This window comes from Buteo buteo, chromosome 13 (assembly GCF_964188355.1).
Source record: "Buteo buteo chromosome 13, bButBut1.hap1.1, whole genome shotgun sequence".
Lineage (NCBI taxonomy): Eukaryota > Metazoa > Chordata > Aves > Accipitriformes > Accipitridae > Buteo > Buteo buteo.
In genome coordinates, this window is record NC_134183.1 from 4,356,313 (window position 1) to 4,376,042 (window position 19,730).

General features: G+C 37.3%; 1 protein-coding gene across 3 annotated transcripts in view; it reads left to right on the top strand.

The window, feature by feature from the left end:
• The window catches only part of PITPNC1 (phosphatidylinositol transfer protein cytoplasmic 1), an 88,233-nt gene that overhangs the window by 42,192 nt on the left and 26,311 nt on the right, over nucleotides 1–19,730 (top strand). The window contains exons 4-5 of one of the 3 annotated variants that reach the window (XM_075044264.1): nucleotides 57–64; nucleotides 11,819–11,890. In XM_075044264.1, coding sequence (XP_074900365.1) covers nucleotides 57–64; nucleotides 11,819–11,890 — 80 coding nt within the window. Of the gene's footprint in view, nucleotides 1–56; nucleotides 65–1,665; nucleotides 2,007–11,818; nucleotides 11,891–19,730 lie in introns of those variants that run through there. The other 2 variants (XM_075044261.1, XM_075044262.1) reach the window with 2 other exon arrangements.

The following is a 19,730-nucleotide window of genomic DNA, read 5'->3' on the forward strand; positions in this document are numbered from 1 at the left end:
TTTTTTTTCTTTTCTCTCATCATTCTTTTTTTTACAAATGGACAATTGGAAATCAGAATACACAGTAAGTTTTTCTTCCTCTTTTTATTCTAAAGATAGAATAATTATGTGAAATATGGTAGTGGAATCCAAACTGATTCCTTCTTAATATAACTAATACATAATGCATTCAATAGCGGAACTTTATTTTAGCTATTTGTTTAAGAAATTTAAGGTTAAATTTCAAGTATTTCTGTGGGGATCCTATAAATTATTTACCTTATTTTTTTATCACTTCAAAATAATTTCATCTATTTTTAGTCACTGACTATAACAAAGAGAAGCTTCTATAAAACAGGGCAAGGCTTTTAAGGTTCCAGTTATTACGTGGAGACATGAGAACATATTTTATTTTATTTATTGTTTTATTAACTTATAAAATGCTCATCTCTGGTATAGTATCTGGGAAACTGTACAATTTGTAGACGAAATTAAACATAATCTGGGCACAGTGCCCAGAAAAATCAACTATTCCCTCTAGCAGACCTAAGGCAAAATATAGCATATAAATCATGAGAAAAATTGTTTTAAATGTGCTGGCCTCAATAATATACAGTAAGTTTTCAGCAGCCTTTGGAAGATGAGGAGGAGATGGTGAGGATGTTCCAGGTGAAGGGGCCTTTGAGAAATTCCTGCCTTGATTTAGTTTGAACTTCTGACTGCAGATAAAGCATAATCCACTTGTTTTTCTTAACTCTGCAGTGCTCAAAATGTTTGTGCAGGTTTTTTTAAAACCAGTAAAGCGTACAGAGGGGGAAAATATTTTAATGTGGTAAATGTGAAAGAGAAAAAATAAAGGGTTTTAAGGGCTCAGCTCTGAAAGCTGGAGACTTAGAGTTGAAACTGTGATAACTAAGTTTAAAAATCCAAAGTACCAAACTGTGCTTTTCAGTATGTACTGAAGATACTTATTACATATTCTGCTTTGTTTCATGTTTAAAATTCATTTGATTGTCAGAGGAAACCCAAATGTCCCATAATGGACAGTAGTAATGAGGGCACAGATTCTTAGCTATTTTTGTAGGAAGATAGCTTCAGTAGGGCCTATCACAGTTTACATTAATTAAGGGTTTACCCTTCGATAACAGGTTTAATCTTAGGCTGGGAAGATGACATGCTATGTTGCATCAATGTCTGTTACTTACACTCTGTTGTATATTTTTTCTTTAACTGAAAATCAGTTTGGATTTTTTATTGCAATTTTTTTTTCTTTAACCGAAAGAGACAAGTAGGAATGATTAAAGGGGTGGTAGCAGACAGAAATACATGTCTGAATTTGAAATGCAATATATTATCTAAAACCAAACAGCAACGCTGTACTCGTAGAATTTGAATCAGGAGGTGATCTTTATCTAATCTGATGAGACAACACCTGGAACACATTTTGGTGAAGGTCTGTAGAAGGTATACAGCTACAGAGTTGTTCAAGACCATCAGCAAAAAGATTGCAGGGTTGAAGAGGCTTGTAAAGAAAAAATAAATTGGTCTACAAACATAGAAGGTAGGCAAAGCAGTCACTTAGTGACGGTATAACTGCCTATGGGATTTGGGGACTAGTTACTCACCATGGTGCAAGGAAACAGAACTAGAAATTTTGGGATGAGATTAAAGAGACTGTACTTCAGACAAAAATCTAAAATATATTTTAGTAGAGCTCATAGACTATGATATTATATTCAAGGGAAATAGAGAAAGTGCCTTTGCTTCAAACTGTTGAATCTAGAATAAAAATGTTAAATATACCTCTGAGAATAATTCCTATCCCTGTCTGGAATATTTCTCTAAATTTTGATCTTGTATATTCATTAGAGAATTCTAAAAGAAAGAATAAACCCACAGACATTGCCCAAAATATGCAAGATAGCTTGGAAACCCTGTTCTTAAAAATGGTAAATTTCCTCCAAAGCATCTCTGGGACGTCCCAAGAATTAAATTCGGCCTCATTTCAAGGAAAACTGTTTCTAAAGGTAGGCCAATCATTGGATAAATAAAGCGTAATCTTATGAAGTCAAGTACATACTGCTATGTAGTTTGTTCACGCCTTACTTAACCTCGTAAGTTCCACTCTAAATAAAGAGCAAGGATGTTAAAGGCTCAGTAGTGCTATTTCAGTGTATGTTAGTGATTTGGAAGAGGACGTGAACAACAGACTGAATCTTGCTGATAGTCTTAAGGGTTTTCAGTTGTAAAATATGAAGGCTGTTGAGAATTTACATTCAAGCATATACACTAGCATTCAGAGATTCAATGCAGAATAATTCCATCAGTCTGGTTTTCCTGTGCAGTATTATGGATTTCATAAATATGTCCTTCTTAAGGACCTGAAATTAGGACATCTTCTAAGAAAAAAAGCTTGGCAGGCATTGAAAATAATTTCTAGAATATTGTTCTCTGCAATGGTGGTATAAAAAGCCAAGAGTGATTGGATGCATGAAAACAGGAATGGAAATTAGAGTGTCATGATGTTAGGACTCTATAATCTGGGTCCAGTTATGATGGCATCTGCTTTAAGGAATGGTATTTGTTACACAGCAAACCCCTAAATTTGACAGCAAACAGCAGGTCTACTACCAAGTCTTGACAACTGTATTAATAATATGTAAAGCAAACGACACACTTAAGATAATGAGCTTAACAGAACTATTGCAGAAGTGATGCCTTTGTAGTGTATAATATGTGAAATATTGTAATGTCAGGAGAGCATTTTAAAATCTACACTATGCTGTTTGTGGAGGAGGGCCTCATTAAAACTACAATACAAAAGACTTCCTATCAGGAAGATGAGACATGGGTAATGTCCCAAGAAATGCCGTATCAAAGCTTGAGCTAATCTTTGCAAGCTTCCTGCTGACATTGAGAGGGAGGAAGAAGTAGAAAAAATACTTTCGAAGCTGAAGCCAAAGGAAGTCATCCAGGTTTGGGGGTACTATGTAGAGAAAAAGATACTCTATAAAGTTCAAACCCTTGTTTTAGTGGCTAGGGCATTACTTAAGAACTGTATGTGAGAAAGTCTCTTAAACTTAGAACAGGAGTTGCTTTGGTTTTGATCTTGTAATTAGAAACCTGACAAGATATTGTGCTAAAATAAATGTTTAATTTTTATTCATAAATTCATTTAATATTGTGATTAGGTTGATGTTAAGCTCATAAATTTGGGATACTGTATTTGGGAGACAGCTGAAAGGGAGCCCTATAGAAGTAACTCCTAGGGTTTCCACTCTATGACTGATTACAGGACTTGGGTACTGGTGAGTGCCTCCTGTCAAGCTACACATGCTATTGGGGAATGGGTGTTGCTAGCTGCTGGCTTTTAGAAAGAATTCCTTTGCTAGTGACAGGCTGAAGCCTCATTCGCTTGGAGGATGGAGGAAAGATGCCTTGCAGCTCTCCACAAACCCTTATGTGCCAGCTTGTAACAGTATTTGCAAATGTGTATCTTTAGTGTAAAATATTTACGCTATTCTTAGATATGTGGACAAGAATGAACTTTCAGGAGGCTTTCTTATTTTCTTTCTGAGGTTGTCCAGCTAGGTTGGAAATAATTAACTAGAAAGCAAACCTGTCTTTACTGCAAACCAAACAAAAAAGGATTGCACAGAACTAAATTTCTTCACCTGCATTGGGATATTGTTAGACAATAAGCAGCACAGAGCAAATATCCATTTGACCTGTTCAAGTGACAGTTGAGATTCTGGACAAGAAGAGAGGAGCCTCAAGCAAACAAATAATCAAATCAGAAATGTATGGTGATTAAACCATGGTACAAAAAATTAATATGATCAAAGTACACTGACAGTGAGCCTAATGAAGTTTAGCTATCAAGTTGGAGTACAAATAGGTTAGGAAAAATACAAACAGAATTTAAGCAAACTCTTCTGAGATTGAAGGTGCAGTTCAGTTGTTTACCAGAGGTAATTTCAAATAGTTTTGCTGTCTGATCTGAACAGCTTCAGTGTTGTTAACAATACGTCAGTTCTGGGGCAGAAATTTAAAAACAGCTGGATACATTTTTTTAATGCATAATTTATGGCCAATTGTTAGTTTCACAATTATAAGTATATAAAGCAAAATAAACACTAAAAATGGCATGTTTTACTCTCTGCAAGGAGGAAGAGAATTATTTCAACATGCCAATGTCTTAAATTAACTTAGGAGTAGGATATAAATTCAAAATATTTATGAAAAACAGTTATGGAACAGAAAGCAGGAGACAATGATTCCTTTGATGATGGATCACAATGACACTAATTCTTCTACAGCAAATGACTGAGGCAAATAAAATTATTTCATCTGGTATGTGTCAAGGCCCCAGAGTGATAGTTGCTGAATGTTCCATTATTGACCTGCTGGTTTCTGATTACTTCTGAGAACAGGCATGTTTTGTCCTTCACTTAGTCAGCTGCCAGTTTATCCATAAAGTAAATTATGTGGAAGGAATGTTTTTGTAATTGTTATTTTTATAAGGAGATGACTTGAGAAGGAAAAAAGTTGTTTCAGGTAAACATTGCAAGGAATCTGTAGAGTTTTTTTCCTGTGTTCTCTTTATCTGATTACTAGTGCTTGAAATTTGGATGTAACCTATCACAAGGTGCACAAACCTTTCTCCAGCTTGAGTATATGAAGAGTCTGCATCAAAAATGCAACAGAATCTGTGTTGCAGGATTAGGGCCTAATACAAGGTTACTACCAAAATTCTTCCTCTCTCACCCCCTAACTTAGAAGATAGGCTAACTGGTGACATTACTCTAGTAAAACACATATTTGGTTCCTTTAGAGATTCTAGCAAAAGGAAGGACCTCTGTAGTATTTATAAGAAACAAATAATATATTTTTAGAAAGCTGCAAACTTGTATTGTCATTTAATAGCTTAATCTCATTGAAACAGAGTAAATCAAACTGCTTGGGAGAATTCCTTTTTTCTACCACTAGCTTATTATAAAACAACGCAAACCCCTCTCTGATTCATGGGACTGTCATTTTCACTTGCGCACACTGCTTCTCACTTGTGATCTTCCTCAATAAACGGGTTACTGTTCCCATGTATCAGAGAAGGAGATCCTAAGGGAAGGCAGAAACAGAGATAAGTGCTGAGTTTCATAGTGGTTGGAGGCAACTTGTTAGTCAAATGTTTCATCTTCAAGTTATTGTATGTAATACAAACTGTAGGGTTTTTTCTGAGCTTGTTTATGAGAATTTAACTCCCTTGCATATTTTCAAGCCTTTTTTTTTTTTTTGCATTGTTCTTACTCTTTCTGCTCAAAGGCAATTTTTCTGCTCTTTGCCACCTTCCTGTGCTTATCTTGCTTTCCAAATTCTCCTCCCTCTCATTGAGTCACATCTTCCAAATTCTGACGTCACCCTGCTCAGCCCTTGCCATCTATTGTCTTCCAGCTTTGTCATCCTGATTGATGCTAGCTTGTGTAGTAAGTAACCTGTATCACATAGTAGCTCTGTGTGCTCCCATGCAGTGCTTTCCAGAGTATTCTGAAAGTAGTCAGTAACATGGTGGCCATTTGCCAAAGAATTTTGAATATTCAATTAAAGAAACTCTTTTCTTTCTGTAAATAGCGGAAGGAAATACTCTAATTTAAAACATGCTGTAGAGACATCACTATATTATCTTCACATATCTTGTTGCATATAAACTGTAGAGACAACATCTTCTTATCCATACCCATGTGTGATTTTGATTTTTCTCCCTCCCTCTCTCTGGTCTGTCCTCACCATTGTCCAGAGGCATTGGCAATCTCCCATGTTACATCCCTCCTCCCATTCCATCCATCCTTCTTATTTATAAATGCCCCCTATTGTTCCAGGGCTGGTGCGTATGTGTCTGCCTGTCTTCCCTCCTTGCCCCTTGCTGTGCTGGGCATTCCCTCCTGCCTCAGTAAGTCTGGGCACCTTCCACTACCCCATAGTGCCCACTTCTCCTTTGCCTATTAAGGAGAAGTAGGGACTCCATTTGTCTTTTCTGGGTTTTTGATCTTCAATAAAGAAATGCTGTTGTTACCCACCGACTACCAAAACAGTGCCCAAAAATTTTGAGTTACAAGGATGTGGTATCTAGAAGTTACCCCATTAAAATCTAATTTTGCTTGGCCAGTCTCATCTCATTGCAGTTACTGTGTTCTTTACCTCTAGGCTCCATGGAGATTGCTCTGTAAAGGATCCAGTTCCACCTGTGTTGCCAAAATAATGGATAAGTGACCATATTAAAAAAAAAAAATCATCAGTCTGAAAAGTGGTGGGAGATCAGAGAGAACATTTACATGCAATGTCTGCCTCTCCAGGCTTTAATGTTAAGGTTTAGGGGGATATGCCTCTGCTGCTTAAAAAAGTGGGATTAATTTTTACTGTACAAAAATAACTCCCAAGGATTGTGGATTAATGTTCACAAGGAGCAGAAGTGAAGTGCAATGATGAGGTCTCTAGCAGTTCTTCAAACGTTCTGCAGAAAGAAACCAAATGGAAAATGAAACTAGCTAAAACGGTATTGATGAAATAGCACTCAGTCATACAAAGCGGGTTACAGAGGGTAAAAAAACCTTTCTCAGTTACCCTCTCTCCACCCTATTTACTGGCAACTATAGTAATTCCTGCAGCCACCTCAGGCGTAATTACTGTGGGAAGGTTATTTTTACAGTCCTCCCCATAAAATGATTGTAAAACACCATATGTGTTTGACTGTCTCTTTAAGACTTTGGCAAGTGTTTTGGCATACTTAGGTTCTACTCTGTTCTTGTAAGTGTTGCTTATTGCTATGGCAACACTAATCAATCATCATGCTAAAAATAGGCCCTTCGTTTTTCAAGAGGTTATCTGTAGTGAATTGAAAATGCAACTGCGGTCTGTGTTTTCCGTATGCTGCTTTCATTTCACTTTATTTTAATCTGGAAATACCCATGCTTATGTGTGGTGATTACTATTACAGGCTCTAGCTATTTCACTGGTTACTGTCTTGAGCCTTACACCTCTCCTGTTTCTTCCAAAAGGAGTGCCAAGCATAGAAAGTTTTAAGAAAACATACAAACAAAAAAATCCAGAATATTCTCCTTATTTGTTTTTAAGTGTCACAGTGTACTGGATTATAACAGATTTTTAAGGAGTTTATAACACATCTAAAAAATCTGGAGGTGACAATAGAAAAGATGCCTCCTTTGAGAGCTTTACACAAAGAAACCTTATAATTGAAGACAGTAGGACTCTGAAGATTTTGTCCTATTATGTAGAATTTAAGTGTAATTTCAAGTTAAAGATTCAATTGGCCACTATTTTTTTTCAAAGAGGAACCTTGCGAACTGTAGAGATAGTGAGATGGAAAACTGAAAACTGTCCTGTACATTCCTGCGTGTGCTCAGTGTATGGATCGGCTGCCAGGTTTGTGCTGGAAGAACACACACCCCCGGGGGAGGCAGAGCAGAACGGGAGTGGTGCTTTGGAGGAAAAAAAAATTAAAAAAATTACTAAACGGTTTATTACCTTCCATTCACTCCCAAGTTTGATTCTGACTGTTGCATAACACTTTTAATCCCCAGCTAAGTAAATAAGCAGCCACTTAAGGAGGGGAGAAAAACCCAACAACTTCTTGCATGATGAATAATAGTCTTTTGAATGATGCATAAACAGTTTTCTGGTTCTGCCAGAGCCCTCTGCCAATTAGTCAGAGTGCAGCTGATGAATCATGAGACACATTCTGTGAAATGTTCAGAAATTTGGACCCTGCTAAGTGTTTCTGGAAGCCAGTGAGACCCCCCATAGCTGCTAAAACAGTGGTTATCTGTCAGTTGAGTTTCCGAGAGATGTATTTGCAATGGAGTACTTTTTGGTGAATTTTAGTTTTCATTTGGGGTAAATTCATGTCACTATTTATAATCTCCAATTAGATTGTTATAGTCCTTGCCTTTATACTAAATACACAGGGAGGTTGACTTTTGATAGCTTTGTGCAAAATAAGACTTTCTGCTCTGTAATGAGGTGGCTCGAGGTAAATGGCACTTACAATTCTTCTTTTATAATACTTTGAAGATCCTTAGTCTTTTCATAATGTTTCTTTTTTGCAATACAAGATTAAAAGATCTTTTTTTTTTTTTTAATTAGAGTTTAGATTCTGGGTCACAGGAAACAACTAGATTCAAGCAGTGGCTTGCTGAAGTGCTACAGGCAGCCTACTGTAGCCTTAAGTTCAGTATATGAAACGGCTGCATTTTCAAAGTATCATGATCTGACTCATTGCTGGTAAACTCTAGACAGTGATTGAAAATGGTGGGTATTTTTTAATAGCAAGGTAAAAAGGGAATCTGGCATTTGGCTTTATTCAAAATTTCCTCTGAAACTGTAGCCATGCTTCAAATCAACAGCACAAAATTTTTTTGTATTTTGCATTTTTGTCCTCCACTGTACCTGAAACTGTGACCTAAAGGCAACTATTTTGATAAAGAAAAATGGTTTTGAGTATTGAAAAATGTACTCCATCCAACAACTCCTGAATTTCTATAGTTAGATCATAAGTAAAGATACTTTAATCGGAACCAGGGATGAGGAACTGCTTTGGTAAGGGTGTTAGCTGTAAATGTGGAAGATGCTATCCTGAAGTTCCTCCTGTCAATGGAGTTTTCAAACCTGACAATGGGACCATGAGAGCAGCACCAAGTCTTGTGGTGGACCTTGCTACTACTTAAAAGAGCTGAGAGAACTGCCCAGAGCTGTTAAAGTCAGCACAGTCAGAGCAGTTTCCATAGCCACTGAGGTTTCTGACAAACCACTAGACTCAGACTGCATAACTTAAAAGTTTGCAAACTCACAAAGCTTGGACCTAGATACTTGGTCTGCTCAAGCATTATAGCCTTGATGACTCTTCCGCTAGTGATAGATCATTGATGTCATTCTGTTTTCTGTTTTTATCAATTACCAGATGTTATTTAAGGAGTGTTGATTTTGTGTAATTGTGTAGCAAAGCAAATTAAATTTTGGTCTTCAGATCCAAAGGGCAGATACTTAACACACACTCACATGTAAGTAAATCATGGCCTAGAGCAGCAACCCTGAAATATGCAGACACGATGCTCGTAAACTGTGTCTTCCTAACAACTGTTCTAAACAATTAGTATATCGTAGGTGGTACGGCATACATCTCTATTATTTTCAGTGAAAATGTTTCTAAAAGCTGTTGCTCAGACCTAAGCATTGAGTCCTCAGTAGTGCAGTACCAGTTACTGCAATTCAGTAAGCAGTACTAGTAACTACTGATAAAATATTAAATGAAAGTCTCCTCTCATTTCCTCAAGGATGCTCTCCCACAGGATGCCTATATGCAGAGGTCTAGGTTGTTGTCAGCAAGAGCTCTGTACACCTGGACCGTAACCCCTGTAGATAGACATTTTTGTAAAACACAAGGCTGCTATGCACTAAATTTCTGATATCAATAACCCATGTTTTTAGCACCCTAGCACCTATGTAGTTATTTTCCAAATGCTCGAAAAACTGTGCAGTAGATGTCTGTCATTAGGTTATACACTTTTTTTTTAAATCTGCTTTTCATAATCCACCTCCAGTGGTCATTTACTTTTCAACCCTCCATGTTCTCCTGCAAACACGAAAAACAACTAGAATGTTGGTTTATACCATTTGAATATGAATCCTCTGAGTGACATCAAACGTTGTTTTAGGACATGGTGCTATCCCTGTGTCTCCTGGGTCATTCCCTATTTTTTTGTAACATCACATTTACAACTTTCCTTACTCCAGGAATATTTGATTGAGGAATTCTTTTAATCAAGCCCTTTTATTAATTTCTTCTTCCAGATAACATAAAGGTAGTTCAAGGATGTTCATTCCAACTTTTGGTTAATTTTTGAGGTAAAAATTAGAACCTTATGGCAAACTTTGGCTTTTTTTTTTCCCTTCCCAAGTTCTCTCCCTGTAGTGCCTACTGTTTGCCAAGGCTTTTGCGTGCAGATGTCTTTGGGTGTCTGTCAGAATAGGGGGAACATACTGAGATACACAGTGAAACCTCAATTGAGAGAATATCTGGATTTTTTTGGTGTTAATCTGTGTTACAAGATCCCCAGTTCTGACAGACTGCTTATAAATATCACATGTTTTCAGCTGGCACTTCCTGAGATGTATACATAGGAAATGTTTAATTGCCCACGAAATATAGGTAATAGGAGCTAATAGACCTGTCATTGAACTTGCTCCATCCTGCACTCCGCATATTGCTAATTTTTTTTTTTTTAATTTTTTTTTCCTCCCACATATTCACTCAATGAACAAGTTGCATAGCTGAGAGCTAGTCACAGTTTAGGTTGGACTGAAACTCGTAAATGTGCTACTCCACAGAAATCTTTAATAAAAGGTAAAACATTTGTAAGATCTGAAGAGAAGCCTGTGTGGTCTGGGCATCTGCAGGAGCAACATGTAACATGGGAGTATTTCATTATGTTAATGACGAGACAGTTTGACCAGAAGCCTTCTATGGCACCAGAATCTTATTTTGGCAAAACTTTCTCACTCATTTTTTCAACAGGGATTGATTCTAGATGTGCTTGTTGAATACTAGATATCCTATGATCAGAAGACGATTGAACAATGACTTGTTGAGTGATATCAAAGGAATCAGGAATATATTTTCTGCAGTCTCAAAGGAGCTGGCTTCACGTTTCAATTTTGTTGCACTACAGTTGGCCCTCTAAATCACCTCTTTTCTTAGTCATCAGCCCCTCCCTTAGAAGAACTCTGAATTTGATCAAGTCCAAACTTGGACCAACAGCAACGTGAACACTGAGGCATCATAATGTCCTCATTGTATAATCTGTATGTACAGCACATTAGTCATAGTCTTTACAAAGACACTTTGCCATAGGGTATTAGTGATGCATCATACAAGGAAATGGCACTTCAGTTTCACTGGCAGTTAATGCAAGAAAAGACTTGATGACTAGTAGTAAAGATGCTCATCTAGTATCCTTCAGAGTTTGTTAGCTACTCTATCTGCCTATCTGAAAAGCTGGTTTGAAAGAACTGTAAAATGCTAAAGAAAGATATTTGAAATATTTTTTCAACTGGAATTATGTTGTCTGGTATTATAAATTCTAGTCTTGATAAGCAAACTAAATTAAGCAATCAGCAGAAAAATAAATTTATTCCCATGGAAAATACAGAAATATTATCTTAAATAGAAAAATATTTGTGCATTCTTAATTTTATTGCATTATTATCTAAAGATTGATTTGGGTTTAGTATAAAAGAATTTCCACAGCAGCTCATAATCCATCTTAATTTCATTAATAGGAAATTATGCTAAAATTCATTTCTTACTGAAAATTAGAAAAAACCCTCACGCATCAAAGCATTGTTGTCCATTTGGTTAGCACCTGCAGCTAGTGAAGTGTCCTTGACTTATTTTATATGGGGGATAGACTAATCTATGATGAGGAATATCTGGTTGCTCTCGAGATCTTAGTGAAGTGAATTTATAGTAAGACATTCAGGACATTTGTACTCTTACAAATAGCAAGCATGAAAACTATTGTATCTAGCTATTCCAGAGTACTTACAGTAATTTATTTATATCTTCATTATAATATTCAACTTTTAGCTAGAATCTCAACATCCCTTCAGAATCATAAAAACCTTTGCTATTATGTTCTGTGTACATTTACTTTTTTTCCTTGAAGTAATCTGAAGAAAAATAAGAAAGCTGATAAAAACAGGATGTACTGAATGTCAGCTGATGAAGCAAGGCATGATTTTTATGTCAAACATCTTTCTTTTGTTGCAGTGTTCATTTTTGCCTAAATTCTCCATTCATATAGAGACAAAATACGAGGACAACAAAGGAAGCAATGACAGTGTAAGTATGATGGCTTTTGCAAAATTTGATCTAATCCTTTTAGTTAATCACAGTCTATGTCTGGGTGTTGTAGGTCTTTCAGTCTGGAAACAAGGTCTAATCAGGCTTGTATCGTTGCACCCATGTGGGTGTCCTGTTCGTTAAGCAGCTTGTCAGCTTGCAGAGTTGTTACCTCTAAAGCACCATGAAATTAAAGATTCGTGTACATAACTTCCCTTCTGCATCTCACATTCTACTTGTTACTTCTCTAAACACAACATAGTTTACATATGTGAATTTAGTCCTGATGAATATTTATGAAGACTAAAAAGATTACTCTTTTTTTTTTTTTTTTTTTTTGGTGCAATTGTATTCTACTTCATCTGTTTCACGTTATTCTTTATGAGTAAAGGGGGTTGAATTCAAAGGAGCTGTTAGGAAGTGCAAACAGGAAACTAAACAATGGTCAGAGATGAGAGATCCTGGTAAACAACTTCAAGGGAACAATGGCTGGACTATTGAGGTGATGCTTTTGGCAATCACCAGAAGTTAAAAAGTTCTCAGAGTTAAGAGCTTAGAGATGAAAAGGATAATAATTAGCTATGCAAAGTCCTCTGTAGAGGAAGGATGGGAGTGAGTAGCCAAGCAGCTGCTGATCAGGAGATGCTCAGGAATAGAAGGCAGGAGGTCAGTAGGACTTTGTTGCCCTAACAGGAAGCAAAGCAGAGTCATACAACTTGCAAGAAAAGAATAACGTTCAATAAAGCCAGGCATGTAAAGATTCAACCCTTGGATTAATACACAAATAGGTTTCCCCATACAGGCCACCAAAAAAGGACTCTGGTGGGCTGACCCTGGCTGGATGCCAGGTGCCCACCAAAGCTGCTCTATCGCTCTCCTCCTCCACTGGACAGGGGAGAGAAAATATAACAAAAGGTTCATGGGTCAAGATAAGGACAGGGAGAGATCACTCAGCAATTACTGTCACAGGCAAAACAGACTTGACTTGGGGAAATAGTTTCATTTTTTACCAATCAAATCAGAGTAGGGTAATGAGAAATAAAACCAAATCTTAAAACACCTTCTCCCCACCCCTCCCTTCTTCCTGGGCACAGCTTCATTCCTGAATTCTCTACCTCCTTGCCCCCAGCAGCACAGGGGATGGGGAATGGAGGTTGGGGTCAGTTCGTCACACGTTCTCTCTGCTGCTCAATCCTCCTCAGGGGGAGGACTCCTCACTCTTCCCTGCTCCAGCATGGGGTCCCTCCCATGGGGACAGTCCTCCATGAACTTCTCCAACGTAAGTCCTTCCCACAGGCTGTGGTTCTTCACAAACTGCTCCAGCGTGGGTCCCTTCCATGGGCTGCAGTCCTTCAGGCACAGACTGCTCCAGCATGAGTCCCCCATAGGGTCACCAGTCCTGCCAGCAAACCTGCTCCAGCGTGCGCTCCTCTCCCCACAGGTCCACAGGTCCTGCCAGGAGCCTGCTCCAACATGGGCTTCCCACAGGGTCACAGCCTCCTTCGGGCATCCCCCTGCTCCGGCGTGGGGTCCTCCATGGGCTGCAGGCGGAGATCTGCTCCACTGTGGACCTCCCTGGGCTGCAGGGGGACAGCCTGCCTCACCATGGTCTTCCCCACAGGCTGCAGAGGAATCTCTGCTCCAATGCCTGGAGCATCTCCTCCCCTCATTCTGCACTGACCTGGGGGTTTGCAGGGTTATTGCTCTCACGTATTCTCATTTCTCTCTCCAGCTGCGGTTGCTGTTATGCAGGGATTTTTTCCCCCCGCTTCTTAAACCTGTTATTCCAGAGGTGCTACCACCATTGTTGTTGGGCTCGGCCTTGGCCAGCGGCAGGTCCCTCTCGGAGCCGGCTGGTATTGGCTCTGTCGGACGTGGGGGAAGCTTCTAGCAGCTTCTCACAGCAGCCACCCCTGTAGCCCCCCTGCTGCCAAAACCTTGCCATGCAAACCCAATACATATATGTTTCATTTTGGTGCACTTTAAACAGTCATTTGCTGCAGACTTATGGGAAGAAGTTTCTTAAAGGTGTGAAATACAGGTTAAAATGTCTGGAAACTTGATCTGTAATACAGAGACCTAATGGAGGAGTGTTTAAACTCATTCTTGAGAAAGAAGGCAGTAAAGCAGATTTTTAAGGGGTCTGAGACACAAAGCCTTTCAGTTTCCAGGGGTGTCCCTCTAGCAGCCTTGTTAAGGTTGAAGTGTTCTGTTCTCCAGATGGGAGGTACATTTCCCTAACTGCCTTGAGCCTGCGTGTTAATAAAGCTGACAGCTGTTGCGCTGCTTATGGCAGAATAATTACATGTAAAAGAACAAGGTATAATTTTGAATAGTGCTTTTGGCATACAGACACTTTCCCAATGGGAACATGACAGAGATCATCTATTAGCCACCAGATACCAATAACTTTCAGTCACTGCTAGTCTAAGCCAGATCAGTGAGAGAGGAAAACAAAGAAGTGTATTACAATACCAACTATATGAACATTATGTAATTTATGCACTCTTTAATGTTCACCTCTGCTTTTTGGCAGCACTTTTAATTCAGAGCAAGCCCACAGCTTTGGTTTAGGGAAGGTGCAGACTACTCTTCTGGTACATTATAATGTCAGCAGTGAGAAGACACGTTCTGTACTGATGCCTAACAGAGGAAAAACTGAAGCTATTTAATCAGTGAATTTTCAGGTTTTTTCTGTGTGTCAGCTTTGTGGCTAAAATACTATGAATCAAGCCCTGAATAGTACCCAACCAGTGAATTTAAGGTGAAAGTAACATAGGTAGGATACTCAGATGATGTAAATCAAAGAATCTCTACTCTGCTTGAATCCAGCTCTTCAAAAGTAATTTTTACCAGAGTGCCAGTGGGGTAATATTATATTACCTTCATATTGTGGTACCTGAGTCACAGAATAGGCAAGTATTTACCAAGATTAACAGATTTAATTGACCCTTACTTGAACTGAGGAGGAGAAAGAGAAGCTGAATTGGAGGGCTGCACTCCAATCCTAATTTCCATGATTTTGTAATTCTGAGAGCTATGCTGTTGACTAGTGTGAACACAATAAACCAGTGGAAGATATACAGTTTTTGCTGTTGATCCAGTGACATTGATCTGGTGACACAGATGTGGCTGGTACAGCACTGAAATGCTGGAAGGTTAGTAAATACGGAGAGATGTGATTGAGCTGGTGGAGAGATTTCTGTTAAACCAAACAACTTGGAATTAGGACTAAGAGTTGATCTTGTTCCTCTCACTCAATAGGTAGGCTTAAACCCCACTTAAGAAAAAGTGATGTGTATTTCTCCTTCATATCAGACAAGTTTAGATTAAATTTCACTATGTTTGCTCAGTCAGAAAACAGCAGGAAACATAGCATCTCTTTCTATAGATTTCCATAGGTACACTGTATTTTTCTTCATTGCGACTGTCAAACTTGACTGATGAAGAAATAATTAATCCAAAAAATACTTCTGTAAATTTTGCAGTTGTAATACAAGATATACTGAATGAATATTAATATTACAGTAATGAGGGTAATAATACATGTCTGATTTTAACTCAACCATTTCTAAATACATTTTTTGAGATCATACAGGTTTTTTGAAATCTTTGAACCCTGATCTGTTCTTCATTTCCATGCTATCTAATAAAGTAGATATTGATTGTGAAAAGCAATAATTAGATATGAGGGTACTAAAGCTAATTCTATTGATGAGCGGAAGAAAGCAATATAAATGTTCTGGGGTTCCTGTTGTCATTTAGCAGGCTAGTATGTTATTAGAATTATTTTATTTAACATGTTACATTGTCTGGTAAAATTCTACCTAATTACTGCAATATATCTTGATGCAAAAGTCCTCATTTTTTCCTCCCAGTTGTCACGATAGAAGAAACTAGTGAATGATAATGATACCTGCTTTGGAACTTGATTTTTCTATGTCTTAGATTTTGTCAACATTTTAACCTATTTTAAATGTGCTTAAAGCACTGTTGTTCTGATTTGTTTAAGTTTGCACTTGATTTGCAGAAAAAATAGAAACGTTGCCAGAAAGTACAATGGACAATAAAACCCTTTATTTAGATAAAACTTTGCGTAGATGATAGTATTGCAGTACCATAAATCCATCTAGTTGTGATTTGTAGTGCTAAAGTGCAGCTGATTTTGTTGTATTGCATCTAGACGTTCGCATGGCAACTCTCTCCTTAGAAAAACAGAATCAGTGTTGGATGAGCATGTTAGTACATCAAATATTGTCACTGCTACCTTGCAGCTTTGTAGCTTCATTAGTAGTGTTAGAAACTAGACCATTGAGTCAGGCCATTCAGTGTTTCCTTTGACGGGTCTTTTAAGAAGTAAACTTGTTAGTTTAAAGAGAAATTTTATTTTTATTTTACTTTTAGAAATTCCATTTTGTAATTTAAAATAAAAATTAGAAAGTTTTATAAAATGTAAATGACACTGTAGGTGGTATCTGTAGAGTATGTGAAAATACTGCTTCCCTATTGCATCTTTAGCTGCTTATGTAAGTCAAGGTTGCAGTGGGAACTGCTGGGAAGAGGGAAGTGCAGGTGCCTACACCAGAGAGCTTCAGTGAACACAGACAAGCTATAAAAGTGCATATTAATCACTCAGTGCACACTTTTTTTCCCCTAAGAAAAATTAGCAATTAGGGAATTTGAATATAGATACACAAAGTCTATGTTTTGAGTATTAAAACCACAAGTTAAATACAAGAAAATTCTTAAGGTTATCTAATTAATCAAATGGTCGGAAATCACAGGCAGGAGTGGTATAACTTATCGCTTGTTTGTGAATAAATGATTAGTCTGTGGTTTTCATAAGCAGACTTTGTTAACCTCTTTTTTTATTTGGACAGATATTATTTTCTTTTAACAGTCTATTGATTGGTCAGTATTTATGTCACATAAAGCTAATTTTATTCTAAATGGTGTATTGCTCTCACTTTTCTCCCATCTCTGTTCTTACTCTTTCAGTGTATAGTACAGACACACATTTTGGGTTTTTTTTATTTTGATGGGAAATGTACCAGCTTAGGCTTTCTGTTGATTACAAAGGATCTACCACATGGCTCTAGTAGATATTGTAATCAATGCACAGTGATCTTATGCATTGTAACTCCGTGTCTATTCTTGCATGCCACAGTCTAGTTAGTCCTGGTGAAAATTTCTAAAAAGCAGTCTCTAGCTTAAGGTAGAGGAAAGGTAGAGTGAAGGCACTGTTCAAGCAAATCACTGAATTACAGAGACATTTAAATTTTCCTATTTGTTGCAGAAGGATCATTATGTTTGACTGGGTTTTGTTGGTTTGCTTTGTTTTGTTTTTTAGTCACAAAATTAATTTCTGCTTATACTTGGGCAGTGAATTTTTGCTGTCTGATAGTGCCTGGGGACAGTAAAAAAAGTACAGCTTGTAAAAATGATCCAATAGTTGTCAATAATGGAAATTCACTGTATGTAACAGTGCCTTGCTCTTTGTAGCATAACATTTTGCTCTGGAAAACTCAATGGCTGGATCTTGATTATTAAAGAATAACATGCAAGATCTTAAAATAACTTATTCTTTCTTTTTGTTAAAGGGCCATGATATATATTAGCAAGAATAACATTATTGTCAAGGGTAATGAAGGTGTGGAGTCAAGATTTCGAGGCAGAGTTGTATTTCAAGATTGCAAAGTATGGGTATCATTGGGCAAGTTTTTGTGAGTGTATGGTTCAGTAATGCTGATAAAGTCATAAGAGCTACAACATTAATTCTTTGTCAATCAAAAGAAAAATACATTATCAACGTGTTTCTTGCCTTTCAGAGATAATATAGTGTTGAAAATGCATGTCTCAGAATGACCATTTGCCAAATGAAAACAAGAGGTAGTTCTGTATTCCATATAGTTATAAATTAACACCAGTATCATTTGACACATTAATAGCTTGAGCACACTAAAACCAGCCAGCTAATAGCACATATTATTTGATATGCTACCTAAGTAAATTGCAGTGCCATCATTTAAAGTTAGAAAATCCTTTCTTGATGGTGAGTTCTAATTCTGCAGCCCTACAAGTGATGCTTCATCATGCTTTATCCTTAGTGTGTATTTCTGAAGTGTTGGTTGTGAAACATTTGACTAAAGTAAAATAAATTTTAGGTATGGCCAGCTAAGAAGAAAAGCCATTTCTAGTTTTACTGGTTTTACGGTGGTTTTTTCCCCTTATTTTTGTCTCCTATTTTAGTAACATAGAACTAGGTTGTAACAAACTTCAATATAGCATATGTAAATTAAATTTAAATTTGCTATTTAAGGAAACAACCATGAAACACTGATTTCAGCTGAAATGGATTCAGCTGTGCCCTGGCTTAGCCTTACTGCACTACAGGATATTATCCTGTAAATTGTTTTAAGGATTGCTAGGCATCACTGCAAAACATGTCAAAATCAAAGCTAGGGTCACTTTTAGGGATGATTTTATTTGCACCTGGACTTTTTCTGCATGATGGTCTTGAGTATCTGTTTGTGTCCTGTATAATTTGCAATGAAAAATCTTGATTTTTTGAAGCTTTCCCCCTCTAATAAGTCTCAAAAAATACAGGCAAACAAGTGGAGAGTTTAGCCTAAAATTCCTTCTGTGTGAAGAGCTCTCTTTTTGTTGAACATAACTACAAACAGTATGTCCCAAGCACATATGGCTATCACAGAACATAAGATAAGGCCCATACTGACAGAGAGTGTGAACAAGTATTGTGGTGGTGCCTCTACTTTTTGATTTTTCTAAATGAACTGCTGAAGTTAATTAGTAAATCTAGCACTTGAAATAGATGTGACTTAAAAAAAAAACTAATCCCAGTAAATATTATTGATAGTCTAGTATGGTCTTGGAAGCATAGCTACTTTGACATAATTACATAAAAATACATTTCTCTGTTCAGAAAGTACAAATCTAAATGAGATATTTTATAAGAGATGGAATAATAGAGGAGTCGTGACATGGAGATAAAAGGAGCAGGGAGCAGCGCTGCTGATAAATATGTAACTGCCTCTTCCACTCGGCAGCAGACAGCGATATTCCCATGCCGTTCAGTGAGCCAAATTTACTGCTCTCGGGGAGAGATTCAATCTTTTTCCAGAAAAGAATTGCTCCCAATTATGTGTGTCCACATAAATAATTTTAGCCAGTGAACAGGTTTGAAATTGGTCAATTCCTGTAATCTTCGCCCAGGTAAATCTCAGAAGTAAATTAATGGACCTTGGGGGTAACTGAGGTTGGAACATGAGTTACTGAAAAGTTATACACTGAATAAAACTCCATACATCAAGTTCTAAGTAGGTGTTCTTTTATTTTAGACCAAATTTTCCTTCAGAAAAATGAAAGTTAAAGTGGACCAGATGACACAGCCTGCTAAAGGATGCTGTAATAATAAATTGGATACTAGCCAGTAGTTCTGACGATGGCAATCTAAGGAGATTAGAATTTCAGGGTGGAGAGAAGGTTTTGTGCCAGAGTTTACCTTTTTTAATAGCAGGGGAAAAAAAAAAAAAAGGATCATTCTTGAAGTCCTTACTGCAATTATACCTCTAACTTTCACATACTCTGAAATCTAGATTTAAACCATCCTACAAATGCTGGATACATATGTATTCTGCTCACAGAAAGCGCTCGTCATCATATAAATTGCTAAATACCTGCAAGTTGTATAGCTAGACTACATTTCAGGGATGGCAGAAAATACAGAGAAAACCCAAAAACTTCAGTGAAATATCAATATTTGAATTAAAAAAGAAGCATATATGTTGCATATATGCATTTAAGCTTGAGAGCTCTTCTA